Source organism: Crocuta crocuta, unplaced genomic scaffold, assembly GCF_008692635.1.
Source record: "Crocuta crocuta isolate KB4526 unplaced genomic scaffold, BGI_CrCroc_1.0 scaffold334, whole genome shotgun sequence".
NCBI lineage: Eukaryota > Metazoa > Chordata > Mammalia > Carnivora > Hyaenidae > Crocuta > Crocuta crocuta.
Window position 1 is genome coordinate 4,406,043 of NW_027533260.1, and position 15,932 is coordinate 4,421,974.

At 49.6% G+C, this 15,932-nt stretch overlaps 1 protein-coding gene across 2 annotated transcripts; it reads left to right on the top strand.

The window, feature by feature from the left end:
* Positions 1 to 11,744: 11,744 nt before the first annotated feature.
* Positions 11,745 to 15,713, top strand: PNMA8C (PNMA family member 8C). Of its 2 annotated transcripts, none has more exons than XM_077747155.1 (2): positions 11,745 to 12,643; positions 12,980 to 15,713. In XM_077747155.1, exon 1 carries the CDS (start codon positions 12,031 to 12,033, stop codon positions 12,640 to 12,642), a length of 612 nt encoding a protein of 203 aa, XP_077603281.1. In that variant the 5' UTR covers positions 11,745 to 12,030; the 3' UTR covers position 12,643; positions 12,980 to 15,713. The 2 variants fall into 2 exon arrangements, with proteins under 2 accessions (XP_077603281.1, XP_077603282.1); XM_077747156.1 differs by having other exon boundaries at positions 11,745 to 12,586.
* The last annotated feature ends 219 nt before the right edge of the window (positions 15,714 to 15,932 follow it).

The following is a 15,932-nucleotide window of genomic DNA, read 5'->3' on the forward strand; positions in this document are numbered from 1 at the left end:
GTGTGCATAGAAAGAAGGAAACAAGAAATGGTCTGCGATCCCATCGCCAAAATAGCCCCCGTTGGACATTTGAAAATAAAACACGCACCGTGTTAGACGTTCAGATGGCACAGAATTGAAAAGGGAGGGCACTCCGCCGTCAGGCTCCATGCTTGTGTACACACTAGCACATCTCTCTGCGGGTGCCTGTGCTTGTGGGAATGTATATGTATTATATGTGCCTCTATTTGTGTCTATATGTGTGTAAAGGTTTGCATTTATGAGTATGTGTGTATATATGTGTGCTTTTTATATGCATATAGATGGGTGGATTTGGGCACATGAATATGTATCTATGTGTATGTGTTTATAAATGTAGGTGTGTGTGTGTGTGTGTGTGTGTATGCATGTATGTTTTCGGGTGTATGTGTGTATATGATTGTGTGTGTGACAACAGCAAGGCTTCTCAGGTCCTGAGAAGCCTTGGAACTTGGTCCTTGGAACTTAACATTCGTCAATTCTGTGCCCTGCTATTGGTCAAAGCAGCCACAAGACCCGCCCAGGTCCTCCCTCCCCAGGAGGGAGGAGGGTGACTGGCCCTCTCAACAACAACGTCACAGAGCAAAGGGGTGTGGCCTGAGGAGGCATCAGGGCCATTATTTTAACAATCTATCACAATTAATTATTGTACTGCATTTTCAGCGTCTTACTAGTTGGGTGGGTTCAAGAGTGTGTATTATAAAGGGAACAAATAGATCGGTGTATCCATAAAGCAGAAACTAAAGAGTGCCAGCGAAAACAGAAAGGGCTTCATGAGTAACTGAATTCTTTGCATCGAGGTCCAGAATTAAAAACAAAATTCTCTATTTCTCTTCTATACTTCATGTATCGAGATCAGAGATGATTCTTCATGAATGTTCTTGTTGATTTTGGAGTGTCCTCCAACTTTTGAACATTTTTTAAAATGTTTATTTATTTTTGAAAGAGAGAAAGAGTGTGAGTGGGGGAAGGGAAGAGAGAAAGAGGGAAATAGAATCCGAAGCAGGCTCCAGGCTCCAAGCTGTCAGCACAGAGCCCGATGCGGGGCTTGAACCCATGAACTGTGAGATCACGACCTGAGCTCAAGTCAGACACGAACTGACTGAGCCACCCAGGCGCCCCTGTCTGGTCCTCTTTCTTAATGATTGGAATTCAGATGTGATGACTGGAGCTTGAGCAGCCATGTTGGGCCATGAGGTGGAAGCTACCTGACAGAGAATGGCAGAGCCACAAGTTAGAAGGAGCTCGGGTCTCTCATGATTGTGGGGCCACATAGCAGCCCTGAGTTAGCAGCCTTCAGATGTCTCCCTCTCTGTCTCTCTCTCTCTTATACATTAAGTATTCATATCTTTCACTTGAGTGGTGTACTAAGTGCATTTTCTCACCACGCTCAAGGACTGTTAACATTTCTGAAAGAAACATCACTGGCATTGCTGGACCATAATTGGGAGAATTGGCCAGTTTCTTTTTCTTCTTGATTACAATTTTCTGTATTAAAATGAAACCAGTGATTTCAAAACCTTTTGGTTATTTATCTTGGAAGTCAGTTTTCCTTCAGACTACACGAACAATGCAAGATAAGATACCAAGATTAATTGAACGCTGAGGTTCATTTAAGATCACAACTGCAATTTGTCTCTCTGGCTTCCAAACAATACTCATCAGAAAGCCTCACGGTGTGAGGTTGGAGGGCGCCTGGGTGGTTCAGTCTGTAAGTGTCCGACTTCAGCTCAGGTCATGATCTCATGATTCGTGGGTTCGAGCCCCGTGTCAGGCTCTGTGCTGACAGCTCAGAGCCTGGGGCCTGTTTCAGATTCTGTGTCTCCCTCTCTCTCTGACCCTCCCCTGCTCACGCTGCCTCTCTCTCTCTCTCTCTCAAATAAATAAGAACCTTAAAAAATAAATTTTAAAAAAAGAACACCTCACAGTGTTTGCTCATTGGTTATTGTCACTAAAGGTCCAAATTAAGATGTCCTAGAATTCATACAATTACACTAATGCTTTTGGTGCTTTGAAACCTAGTCTGGATTTGAGGAGTGGGAACTCATGGCTAAGAAGGGGACAGACAGGGGTGCCTGGGGGGCTCAGTCAGTTAGGTGTCAGACTGGATTTCGCTCAGGTCATGATCTCATGGTCGATGGGATCAGTCCTGACATTTGGCTCTGTGATGACAGCGTGGAGCCTGCTTGGGATTCTCTGCTCTTCCCCTGGTCTCTCTCTCTCTCTCTCTCTCTCTCTCTCTCTCTCGCTCTCGCTCTCGCTCTGAAAAAAAAAAAAAAAAAAAAAAAGAAAAGAAGTGGACAGACCTATGAGGTCTCCACTGCAAAAGTTTTCCCCAAGAATTCCTAGAAGCGTCCCAGACAGTGGTGGAAGGAACCAGGTCTATGAACCATCAGGATTATTCCTCTAGATCGAGGGGCATCTCACGATGCTTAACGTGATCACATCCTTGAGGTCCCTTTCGCCACGTGGGGCAACAGGCTTCGAGCCTTAGTACGCAGGGGTCTTTGGAAGCCTTTACTCTGCCAATCACGATTCCTGAAGTTTCCTCGAACAAACGCACCGCAGCGCTGAGATTCGAACCCAGGCCCTGCTCACTCCAGAGCCCCCAGTCCAACGTCATTCTACGGGACCGCGGGAGGGGGACCCTCCACCGGCCCTGCTTTTTCTGGTGCTCAAAGCGCAACTCCCCGCTCTGTTTCCGAGGCCCTCCCTCCAAATTTGGGCCACCGCGCTCCCTCCAGCGCCACAGCTCCCGGCCCTGTCCCGGGACTCCTGTTCCCGGAATGAAGCTTGTTTGCCTTGGACCTTGGCCTGTGAACACCCTTCCAGGCCCTCCCCTCCCCCTCAGCCCGGGGGGCACGCCTGGTTCCCAGGGTTTGGCCGGTTGGAAGAGGAGGGGCGAGCCTGCGCCAGATCGAAGGGCTCAGGGATGACAGGGGAGGCGCAGAGGGACTGGGGAAGGGGCCGCGCTTCCCCCTCCTCCCGCAAAAGCCGTTCCCCGCCCCCATCCAGGGAAAAACTCAAACAGCCAGCCTCCTGATTTCACAGAAAATCCACCACCGCAGACCTTAAGCGTGGAAATTTTTTTCCCCCCTAGTTTAAAAAAAATTTTTTTTTAAATGTTTTATTTATTTCTGAGAGAGAATGAGAGAGCGAGCGAGCAGGGGAGGGTCAGAGAGAGAGGGAGACACAGAATCCGAAGCAGGCTCCAGGCTCCGAGCTGTCAGCGCAGAGCCCGACGCTGGGCTCGAACCCACGAACCGTGAGATGATGACCTGAACCGAAGTTGGACGCTTAACCGACTGAGCCCCCCAGGCGCCCCTCCCTAGTTTTTTAAACTAGTTTTTCTAGCAAAGTTTCCTCTCCAAGGAGGCGACTGATGACTCTCCTGTTTCAGCCTTCAAGGGGCCCCACGGCAGCCAGAATTCCCAACCGCTGGTCCGCCATCTTCCTTTATTAAAACCAGAGCNGGACAGTGAGCACAGACAAATCTTATGTGGTAGAGTCTAGAGTGTGGATTCCGCAGCCGGACTTCAAGGGAGGGTCCTCAACTCTTACCAGCTGTGCGACCTCGGGGAAGGCACTTCCCCTTCCGGTGCCTCAGTTTTCTTATCTGGAGGATGGGCATGAAAAAATAACAATACTTAACCTCAGAGGCTTGTTGGGCAAATAAATCTAATTATACTTGCAATCGCCCTGTTTCTTATTTTGAACTAATTCCAGGGGTACCTGGGGGGCTCAGTCGGTGAAATGTCCCACTTCAGCTCAGGTCAGGATCTCGCGGTTTGTGAGTTCGAGCCCCGCGTCGGGCTCCGTGCTGCCAGCTCAGTCTGGAGGCTGCTTTGGATTCTGTGTCTCCTTCTCTCTCTCCATCTGTCCCCTGTTGGTGCTCTCTCCTTCTTTCTGTCAAAAATAAATAAGCACTGGGGCGCCTGGGTGGCTTAGTCGGTTAAGCGTCCGACTTTCGCTTAGGTCATGATCTCGCGGTTCGTGGGTTCGAGCCCCGCGTGGGGCTCTGTGCTGACAGCCAGCTCAGAGCCTGGAGCCTGTTTCAGAGTCTGTGACTCCCTCTCTCTCTAACCCTCCCTTGCTCACGCTGTCTCTCTCTCTCTCTCCTAGAAATAAATAAAAATATTAAAAAAAAAGAAAAAGATAAGCATTAAAACAATTCTAATAAAAATTTTAAAAACAAGGTGTCATACACCTTGCTTTATTGTGGAAGCAATACTTCTTGGGGATTGCAGCATATCATTTCATAGAAAAGGAATCTTTCCATATCAGCATAGAGAGAACTCCTTCCTGATACACATCCTTCCTGATAAACACACACACACACACACACACACACACACACACACTTTTTTTTAACACAGTGATTTATTCCATTTTATGGATGCTAAACTGTCCTCTACGAATGGATATTTGCTCTAACTGCAATCTTTTGTTAACACTCTCTTCTTCAGACTCTCACTCTTTGGGTTCCCTCCTGCAATCCCTTTCCACGATCCCTCCCCTTCTGGCTGACATTGACCCCCAGTGGGGCCCGGGGTGGGGGTGGGGTGGAGCCTGGGCCATTTTCTCTCCCGTAGGAACGCCCGCTGTCTAGATGATCTCATCCAGCTCCGTGGCTTAAAATACCTCCCATGTCCCCACGACTTCTAAATTTATATCCCCACCCTTTGTGTGCCCTGAACTCCTGGTGCATATGCCCAGCTCTGCCTGGCGGCCGGGGAGGCGTATCAAGTTTCAGCCTCTAAAAATGGGACCTCTGAGGTCCCGGTTCATTTCTCCCAAAAGCTTCCCCATCATGGTGAGTGAACCCCCCCATCATTTAAGTCAAAAACGGGAGTCATTAAAAGAAATTTTTAGGGGCCGCTCAGGTGGCTCAGTCGGTTGAGCGTCCAGCTTCAGCTCAGGTCATGATCTCGCCGTGCATGAGTTCGAGCCCCGCATCAGCCTGTCAGCACAGAGCCTGCTTCAGGTCTTCTGTCCCCCTCTCTCTCTGCCCCTTCTCGCACTTGCGCTCCCTCAAAAATAAATAAACATCTTCAAAAGAGAAAGAGAGAGAGAGCGCAAAGGATTTGCATTGGCATTTCACCAAAGCAGATAGCATGAGAAGATGCTACTTATTAGTCGTTAAGGAAATGCAAATCAAAACCACAATGAGGTTACATCCACTAAGTTGGTTATAATGTTTTTTGTTTTTGTTTTTCAAAGCAAACAGAGCATTAACAAGTGTTGGCAAGGAAGAAGACCAATTGGAAACATCGTGCGTTGTGGTGTGAATGTTAAGTAAAATGTTACGGCAGCTTTGGGAAACGGTATGGTGATTCTTCAAAAAATGAGATGTAGAATTGCCGTGTGACCCAGCAACTCCATTCCTAGGTATATACCACGATCACTGAAAGCAGAGGCTCAGATATTTGCACACGAGTGTTCATAGCAGCGTCATTCACAATAGCCAAACGGTGGAAGCAAAAAAAAAAAAAAAAAAAGTGTTTATTCCACCCAGTGGAATATTTTTTAAAGTTTGTTAATTTATTTTGAGAGAGAGAGACAGACAGACAGAGAGACTGGGGGAGGAGCAGAGAGAGAGAGAGAGAGGGAGAAAAAGAATCCCAAGCAGCCTCTGCATCGGCACAGAGCCCAGTGCGGGGCTCGAACTCACGGCCCTGAATTGTACTTTTAAAAATGGTTAAAGTGGTTAAGTGTTGGGGCGCCCGGTTGGCTCAGTCAGCGGAGCATGCAACTCTTGATCTTTGGTCTCAGGGTTGTGAGTTCAAGCCCCACACTGAGCATAGAGCTTTTACAAACGAAAAGTCAAAAAAGAGGTAACTGTTAAAATACGTATTTAACTATTTAGTAAATGGGCCAACGCTTGGCTCAAGACCAAATGTGTCCTTCTTTACCCTCACCTGGGCTATTGAACAGTCATGTCCCTGCTTGCCGTACTGCTACCCTGACAATCCACTCACCCTCCTTGGCCAGAGATTTAAAAAAAATTTTTTTAAACGTTTATTCATTTTTGAGAGACAGAGAGAGACAGAACGTGAGCCGAGGAGGAGCAGAGTGAGAGGGAGACACAGAATCCAAAACAGGCTCCAGGCTCTGAGCTGTCAGCACACAGCTCGATGCAGGGCTCGAACCCACGAACCGTGAGATCATGACCTGAGCCAAAGTTGGACGCTTACCCCACTGCGCCACCCAGGCGCCCCGAGATCGTTTTTTAATGTAAATCAGAACATGTCAACGACCCTCACTTACAAACCACGAATGGCTTCCGGTCCCACTTGGCATAAAACGCCACCTTCCAACCATGGGCCACAAGGCAGCCGTCATCTGACCTCAGTGCCCGTCACTGACCCCCTGACTCTCCAGCCACGCTGATCTCCTTGCCCTTCTTCGAAGACACAGGCCCATTCCCACCCCAGGGAATGTCCGCACTGACAGCGAGCCTCCTTGGGATTCTCTTTCTCTCCGTCTCCGTCTGCCCCTGTCCTGCTCTCGCTCTCTTGCACAATAAACAAACTTTAAAAATTATTTAAAAAAAGAAAAAAGATGGGGCGCCTGGGTGGCTTAGTCGGTTGAGCGTCCGACTTTCGCTNAACGCTCTTCATCTGCAAACTCCTTACGCTCAGTTACCTCATTAAACTTCCCTGCTTGAGCGTCTCCTCTCACCCAGAGAAAAGTCCCCAGTCCCACGAGCGACTACCAGGGTTGGCGATATCCGGCCATCCCCTCCCCTTCTCCTGCCACATGCTTTTTCTCCAACTTTCTCTCCACCTTGTTCCCTCTGCCCCAATCACACTGCGCTCTTCGCTCTTCCTCAAATAAGCCAGTTGGGCTCTAGCCCCAGGGCCTTTGCACTGGTTGTTCTTTATTTAAAAATTTGTTTCAATGTTTATTGAGGCAGAAAGAAACAGAGCATGAGTAGGGGAGGGGCAGAGAAAGAAGGAGACACAGAATCAGAAACAGGCTCCAGGCTCTGAGCTGCCAGCACAGAGCCCAACGCGGGGCTCGAACCCACAAACTGTGAGATCATGACTTGAGCCGAAGTCGGACGCTTAACTGACTGAGCCGCCCAGGTGCCCCAGCAATGAATACTTTTAAAAAATAGTATTGTTTGTCGGGGTTATAGGCATCCTTCAAGATCCCTTCTAGTGACCCCTCCACCAGGAAGCCTTCCTGGATGAAGCAAGGCAAGATTAGTTGCCCAAAGCCCCCACAGAACTTTATGCAGTTCTCTCTTTAAACTTTGGCAAAACATGTCGCAATTAGCGTATTCTGTATTTTACGCCCCACACGGGGATCAGAACACATCTTCATGATAATTACAAGGCTCCTCTATCTGACGGTCAACAGGCTGACCTCGCCTGTCCCAACCACCAGACCCAGCTAACTAAAAGCACAGCTTGTCTTCCTGGCTCTAGTATGCCCAGAGCCTGGAACAAGGAAGCTTCTCAGTCAATACTGGGAGATCGAATCAATGGGCCATTATGTCGCCTGCTTCTCAATTTGGAATGTGCACAAGCCCAGGGATCTGCAATGGAACCCCAAGCCTTCATGAATCTGCAAATTTTTGTTGACATCCCTCACTCCACATAGTTACAATTTTTTTTCTTGTGACGAGAAATTTTCAGATCTACTCTTAGCGACTTTCATGTATACAGTATGGTGTTATCCCTGGGACTCATGTATCTTGTAAGAGGAGGTGTATGTACCTTCTGACCACCTTAGCCAATCACCACCTCTGGCAACCACCAAACTGTTCTCTGTATCTAGGAGTTCAGTTTTGGGTTTTATTTTTTATTTTTTTTTAAGATTCCACATGTAAGTGAGATCAGAAGGTATTCTCTCTCTGTTTGCCTTACTTCACTTAGCATAATGTCCTCAAGATCTATCCATGTTGTTGCAAATGGCAGGATTTCCTTCTTTTTTAAAGAAGTTTTTTCTTTTTTTTTTTAATTTTTTTTAACGTTTTATTTATTTCTAGGAGAGAGAGAGAGAGACAGCATGAGCAGGGGAGGGTCAGAGAGAGAGGGAGTCACAGACTGAAACATGCTCCAGGCTCTGAGCTGGCAGTCAGCACAGAGCCCGACGCGGGGCTCGAACCCACGAACCACGAGATCATGACCTAAGCGAAAGTCGGACGCTTAACCGACTAAGCCACCCAGGTGCCCCTAAAAAAGTTTTTTTTTCAAAGTTTATTTACTTTTGAGAGTGAGAGAGACAGAGTGCGAGTGGGAGAAGGGCAGAGAGAGAGAGAGGGAGACACAGAATCTGAAGCAGGCTTCAGGCTCTGAACTGTCAGCAACGGAACCCAACGTAGGACTCGAACTCATGCACCACAAGATCATGACCTGAGCCAAAGTCAGCCGCTTAGGAGTCAGCCGCTTAACCACTTAACCGACTGAGCCACCCAGGCATCCTGGGATTTCCTTTGTTTTAATGGCTGAGTTATAGTCATGTGCATACTATTCATCTGCATATGAATATTCATTCATATATGAATATTTATTTACATATAAATATTCATATATTAACATGTGTGTGAATATTCATATATATTAGCATATCTATGAATGAATGGATAGATAGACACAGGTTGTTTCCAACCTGGCCATCGTGTACAGCAAGTACTGCAATGAACATGGGGGTACAGTCACCTTTTCTAGTTAGTGTTTACATTTCTTTCTACCCAGCAGTAGAATTGTTGGATCCAATGGTAGTTTTCCTTTTTTCTTTTTTCTTTTTCTTTTGAGGGCAGGAGGCGGGACGGAGGGGGAGGGAGAGACAGAATCGTAAGCAGGCTCCACATCCAGCGCAGAGCCCCATGAGGGGTTTGATCTTACAACCACAAGATCGTGACCTGAGCCGAAATCAAGAGTCAGAAGGTTAACCGACTGAACTGCCCGGGTGCCCCCTTTTCTCCCCCATGACAGTTTCAGCTTTTTGAGGAGCCTCCATCGTGACCACAGCAAGTTCCATTCCCCATGGCAAATATTTTGATGGCCAATTTCACTTCATACTTGGAGGGAAAACTCCTCTTTGTATTAAAATGAACAACTGTTGCATTCTGGAGCCAAACATGAATTTGTAATGTCAAAATAAGACTTCAGAGAAATGCCTATCAAACAGCTGGTTCCTTTCAGCCCCAGATGAGAGGGCACATTTTCCTTCTTTCCTGGAAAACTGGAAAAGCCATGCATTCGTCCAAATGTGCCATTTTATAAAGGAAGAGTCCGGGTTGCTTATGACCCATCCGTGCTCAGCAGAGAGGCAGGTGCACCGTGAGTGACCAGGGGTGAGGACCTCGTCTGGGGATCCGCAGAACTCGGGCAATCGTCCACGTGGAGGAAGCTGGGGGAAGGGCAGACCCAGAAAGGAGACGTGGGAACATCAAACAGTTACTAAATATGGGGGCGCCTGGGTGGTTCGGTGGGTTAAGCCTCTGACTTCTGTTTAGGTCATGATCTCATGGGTTCCTGAGTTCGAGCCCCGCACCAACAGTACGGAGTCTGCTTGGGCTTCTCTCTCGTTCCCTCTCTCTCTGCCCCTCCCTCACTCACACTTTCTCTCTCTCTCTCAAAATAAATACTATAAACTTTTATTTTATTTTTAAAACTCTTTTAAAAAGTGACTAACGAGAGACCTCTGAGGGTGCTGGAAAAAATGTCCAAGTGAGGTCTGTTCCTCTGTAGGCATAGCTAGTATTGGGGTGCTTTTTTTTAATGATTTGGAAGCTCTTTTTTTAATGTTTTATTTATTTCTGAGATAGAGAGAAAGAGAGAGAGAGAGCGCAGGGAAGGGTCAGAGAGAGAGGGAGACACAGAATCTGAAACCGGCTCCAGGCTCTTAGCTAGCTGTCAGCACAGAGTCCAATGAGGAGCTCGAACCCATAAACCGTGAGATCATGACCCGAGCCGAAGTTGGACACTTAACTGACTGAGCCACCCAGGCGCCCCTGGAAGCTTTTTTTAAACTTTGTTTTTTTATTTTAAGAGAGAGAGAAACAGAGCGAGTTGGGGAGAGAGAGAGAGAGAGAGAGAGATTGAGAGAGAGAATCCCAAGCAGGCTCTGAGCTGCCAGGATGCAGAGCCTGCCCAGAGCCTGATGTGGGGCTCGAACTCATGGGTTATGAGATCATGACCTGAGCTGAAGCCAAGAGGCAGATGCTTAACCAACTGAGCCCCCTAGGAGCCCCAGTATTGGGTTTTTAAGTATCGATGGGTCCGTCAGATGGATACAGTAGTCGCCCTTTCATTGCACGTCCAATGTCTGCGGGTTTAGTGACCCACCATCAACCACGATGGGGAAGCAGGCGGCCCTCCTTCATCGCGCCCAAGCCTCACGACGCCAGTGTCATTCATCCCCTACGGAAGGAGGGAGAAGGGCATATATATAGTATATATGGGTTCGGTATGATCCAGGGTTTCAGGCATCCTCTGAACATATCCCCCGCCGAGGAGAGGGGACTAGAGTAGTCAGGAAACTGGAACCCGCAAGAACAACCTGGAATCCTAATGGATACTAATAGTATCCATGTCACAGGGCTGTTGTAAAATGAAATACATGTGCGGAGAGCTTAGCATGACGCTGGGTACATGATGAGGGCTTGTGGGGGGCATTCCTGGGTTACTATTATTTCCAAGTGGGTGTGTCCAACTAAGACATTGCAAGGTAAAGAGACTTCCGTTCCTTTTGATCCCTAAGTTTTATTTATTTATTTATTTAAACAAATTTTTTAATAGTTTATTTATTTTTGAGACAGAGAGACAGAGCATGAGTGGGGGAGGGGCAGAGAGAGAGGAAGACACAGAATCTGAAACAGGCTCCAGGCTCTGAGCTGTCAGCACAGAGCCTGATGCGGGGCTTGAACACATGAACCATGAGATCTGACCTGAGCCGAAGTCGGACACCTAACCAGCTGAGCCACCCAGGCGCCCCAGTTTTATTTATTTTTTAATATTTATTTATTTTTGAGAGAGCAAGAGGGAGACAGAGCATGAGCAGAGGAGGGGCAGAGAAAGAAGAAGATACAGAATCGCAAGCAGGCTCCAGGCTCTGAGCTGTCCGCACAGAGCCCGACGCGGGCCTTGAACCCACGAACCATGAGATCATGACCTGAGCCGAAGTCGGACGCTTAACCCACTGAGCCACCAGGTGCCCGGGTCCCTAAGTTTTAGATGAGACAAGTATAGCCCAGCCTCCTCCCCCAAACTTTCCATTTAATCATGTCTTTATGTCTACACAAGACTCCTGGATTCTGATGTTATCAGGGGGTTGTGATCTCCTTTTTAGCCCTGGTGCTCACGTTGTCCCCTATTTGGCCAGTCCTTCCACCCGCTCTCATCATTCGTCGAGCATTTCCTTATTTTCTTGCCCCCGGAAAAGATGTTCCAGGTTCAGCTTTCATCTGCACTGTCCCCTCTCCCCTGGAATCTGNCAGAAGGGATGCTCCAGCGGTTGCCATGGAGACTTGGGGCCGCAGAGGAAGGAGGCGGTGACGTCACTGCGGGAGCAAGTGCCCGTGGCCACATCCTTGTCGTAGCCGGGCCCCAGGGCGCTGAGGGCAGCCTGTGGGCCAGCCGCGCGCGGGAGCAGCCACGCTGCCTTCTGCCCCCCCTCCCCCCCACGCCACCCCCGGNCAGCCCCAGGGACACCCGCCCTCCACATCCGCTGAGACTGTCAGGCCCAGGAGACCTTGGGAGATCACCCCCAAGGCAGGGGCGGACCGTCGCCCGGACCGGCTGGCGGACACCGCCTCCCCTTCCCTCTGCGGGTCCCTGGGAGCTCCCCAGAGCCTTCGCCAGGCGGAGGCTGCCAGGAGGCCGGACGCGGGGGCCCCGTGGGCAGGGCCCGGGGCATCGTCGACCCGGGGAGGCGGGGGGACAGCCCGGGCCCCTCGCGGCCTCTCTCCCGCTCAGCCTCCGCGAAGGGAGTGCGGACCCCCGAGGCAGCTCGGGGGGGCCCCAGCGGGCCTACCGCTGCCTCAGGGAGCTGGGCCAGATGCCCTTCGGGGTGAAGGACATCGCGCTGCTAGAGCACGGGTGCCGGGCTCTGGAGGTGGACAGCTGCAGGTCCCTGATGATCCTGGGCATCCCGGAAGACTGCAACCACGACGAGTTCGAAGGCATCATACGGGCCCCCCTGAAGCCTCTGGGCAAGTTCGAGGTGGCTGGGAAGGCCTTTCTGGAAGAAGAGCGATCCAAGGCAGCCATCATCAGGCTGGCGGAGGACATCAATTACGCCGTCATCCCCAGGGAGATCAAGGCCAAGGGCGGCGTGTGGAGAGTGGTCTACATGCCCCGGAGGCAGGACATTGAATTCCTGACCAAGCTGAACCTCTTCCTGAACAGCGAGGGCAGGACCGTGGAGGATGTGGCCCGGGTCCTGAGGCAGGAATTGTGTCCCACAGTGACGGGCCCCAGAGAGCCACCTGCCAGAAAGTGCGGTGCCCTGGGATCCGGGGCGAAGCCGGGGGCTGGGGCCGCCGCCGGTGCGGATGCAGGGCCGCCTCCGGATGCCACGGAGAAGCCCGGCGAGGCTGGGGATGAGAAGAGAGGTAAGAAGCAGCATAAGAAGAACCGGCGGCGGCACCATGCGCCTGACAAGCTGTGAGGTGACGCGGGGAGGGCGTGGGAGGGTGGGGTGAGGGTGGAGGGGGCAGCAGAGCGAGGTGGGTGTCACCTGAGGGGGTGTGGGTCCTGACTGGGGAGCCTCGGAATTAGTCTGGGGAATTTGCGTGAATGTGGATAATACAAAGGATGGGGAAGATCACTCAAATGTGGGGGTGACTGCAAGTAAGAACGTGTGTCACCTGAGTGAGCATGGGGGACATCTGACTGGGGAGGGTGAGGACCTCTATTCTCATGCGATTAACTAGTGCGTTACATCTGAGTGATGCGGTCAATGTTCGGTTGAGCGTGGCTCATTCATCCATTCATTCATTCTACAGATATTTGCTGCACACCTACTATGTCCCAGGCGCTGTTCTAGAGGCTGGGAGCAGGGAGCAGACCCCACACAGACCGCTGCCTTCAAGGTGCTCATAGAGACTGGGGAGCATTTGAGTTACCGGGGTGCATCTGAAGGGGTGTGGGTACCATTTGAGTAGATGCAGGTAATCTGGTTGAGCATGGACCACTCATTCGCTCAACAGATGTTTTCTAGCACCCACGGTGTATGCCGGGCGCCGTTCCAGGCACCGGGCTTACAGCAGGGAACAAACACCCCACCTTGGCCTGGGGACACTCAGAATTAAGTATCTGGGTAGGTGCGGGGAACACCTGAGTTACCTGACTCTATGAGCAAGGGTGGTAGCATTTGAATATGTGGGTGGCATCTGAGTATGAACATAATATATGAGGAGTTGTGGCCAACATCTAAGTGTGGGAATAACACCTGGGTATGTGCATGTGTCCTTTGAGTGGCGAGGGTAACTTCTGGGTGAAGAGGGGTCTCAGAGACCCTCAAACCACGTCTAACGACCTGGAGACCCCAAGGAAGGAGCTGCGAGGTCACAGTCCCAGTCGAGAAGCACACTGGACTGTTTCCATGGAGACCGCGGGCTGCCCACCTCTCCCCCTCCCTGGGAGAGCAGGTGTTTGCAGGAAACAGAAGAAGAGAAACAGGGTCTGGGATTCCAAGGATTTCCAGGAGGTCTCTTGCCAGAATTGAGGAAAAGCCAAGAAGGAGGAACATGTCAGAGAGATCCCTGCTCTGGAGAAAGGCCGCTATCTCCTTCCCCACCGTCATCACCACCCTGTGACCACCCCCCCCAACCCAAGAGGGGAACAGCCCCTTTTGCTAAGCATGTGTTGCCAGGAAGAGGCACAGAACCTTCTCGCTTTGAGCGCTGCTGGAAATCCTGCCATTGCAAAGCCTAGACCAGTTTTGGTTTCTCAGGGGTTTTGTTTGGTTTTGGGTTTTTGGTTGGTTTTGTCGATTTTTTTGTGTTTTTTTGGGGTTTTTTTTTCTTTTTGTCTTTTAAAAGGATGTACCTTGAATGTACCTCTGGCACAAACTTGTCCAGTGTGGGGCACCCTGTTTTGCACGTGGCAAGTAGAAACCATACCTGACCAAGGGAGAGGCCTGTTCTTCACACCTGAGGAGCTCAGTGCTCCGGCGCTTGACTTTCAAAAGCTGTGGCTGAGATCTGTACTTGCTCGGTGTCCCTTACAGGGATGGTCAGACGGGGGACTTTTCTGCTCTGATTGGTACCTGGGGTTGGGAAATGGGTCTCTCCAGATTCAATTCCAGAAGCTCTGACTTGCACAGAGGGGGCGCTCCCCTCTACAGAGCAAAAGGCAAAGACTTCCGGGAAATAGTCCAAAAGGAGGTAAATAATTAAAGAGGTCACCTTCAAGAGTTACCGATTAACAACATTAACTTTGAGTCCCCCGTGAGGGGGAAGAAAAAAACAACAACAAAATTAATCGGGTGACATCCAAATGTCCGTGGGTAGACAGAGCTCAGGGACGTCTGACCCTGTGAAGCTACAAACTTCCATTGGCTTAGGAATTGGCAAAGGTTAGAGTTGAATTTCTTTTTTTTTTGAAAGCAATTTACACACACACACACACACACACACACACAGAGGCTCAGATTCTTACCCACTGAACTGTAATAGTGGAGCCAGACCCCCAAGGTCTTTCTGGGGTGAGCATTACTCGTGTCTGTGAATTCCAGCCTCCAACCTCTGTTCTCATTTCTATGAGGCTATACATCCTCTGTGGCCCCTTTAGCAGAGCCAAAGGTGGAAATTCTCTCTCTACCCACCCCTTCACCTTGGCGGCCAAGGTGCGGGGTGCAGGACCCACCCTCAGGCGGTCAGAAATTCCTCTCAGGTCCTTGCATTCCCAGCAAGTGTCAAGACCAAAGGGATTTTTTAGAGTTCACTTGCCCTGACAACCTAAAACCCGAAAGACTGATTTCTGTAAACTCTCCAAGCTGACTGTGTGCCATCGACATCTCTTTTGTGTGTGTGTGTGTGTGTAAAGATTTTCCTGCCATCCGCATGTATATATTTAATCTTCTTGCCAAGTACATCCATGGTCTAGAAGTTTCTAGTTTTCTATTGATCTTTTTCACCCTTGTAAGTTTCCAGCCATGCCCAGTGTATTGTACGACCGTGTTCACTGTTTCCTCGGAGTCCGAACCTGAAGAAATGCTACAAACGGACCTCAGGCACATTTGTCTGTTGCATGCCATTCTCCCATTAAGGCACAATCATTGTAGCGTCACAAGGGACAGCGTGACCTTTCTTATCGTCTTATTGCATGTCAAGACTGTTCTTTGTGCTTATTGTGAGTTTCAGGCGTTTCCTCTCTAACATATGTTATTTGTGATCCACAACGTGAGTGGTTGTTCAGTGCTGCCCCTAAAACCAAACCTACCGCTTCTCAAGGTTTTCTGGAAGAGTTTCCGGAGCGATGGAAACAGTTGGGCAAAACTGTTACCATTTGAAGCCAGTTATCTGTGAATCAAGGCATGCCTGGCACACCACGAATCCTGAGTGAAAATTCCCAAGGGAATTGGACAGGCTGGCGGAGAGAAGCCCGCGGCTGGCTTTTGTAAACCCCCATTTTCAAAAGTGGGTTCAGTTAAAACTTTTCATTGTTCTCTGTGGTTCATGCTCTATTGTACAAATATGAACTTATAAAATAAACGTATGCTATTGCACCACAGTATGCTCTTTGATATGTTGGGAGAATTCATGGTAGGTCTAATTTGGAAAAAAAACCTAGCTGCCAAAACACCACTTGGGTATTTTTTTTTTTTAAGTTTATTTATTTTGAGAGAAAGAGAGAGTGCGTGGGTAGCGGCAGAGCGAGAGTTAGAGAGAACGAACCCTAAGCAGGCTCTGCACCGTTGAGACAGAGCCCGACACAAGGCTCGATCTCACAACT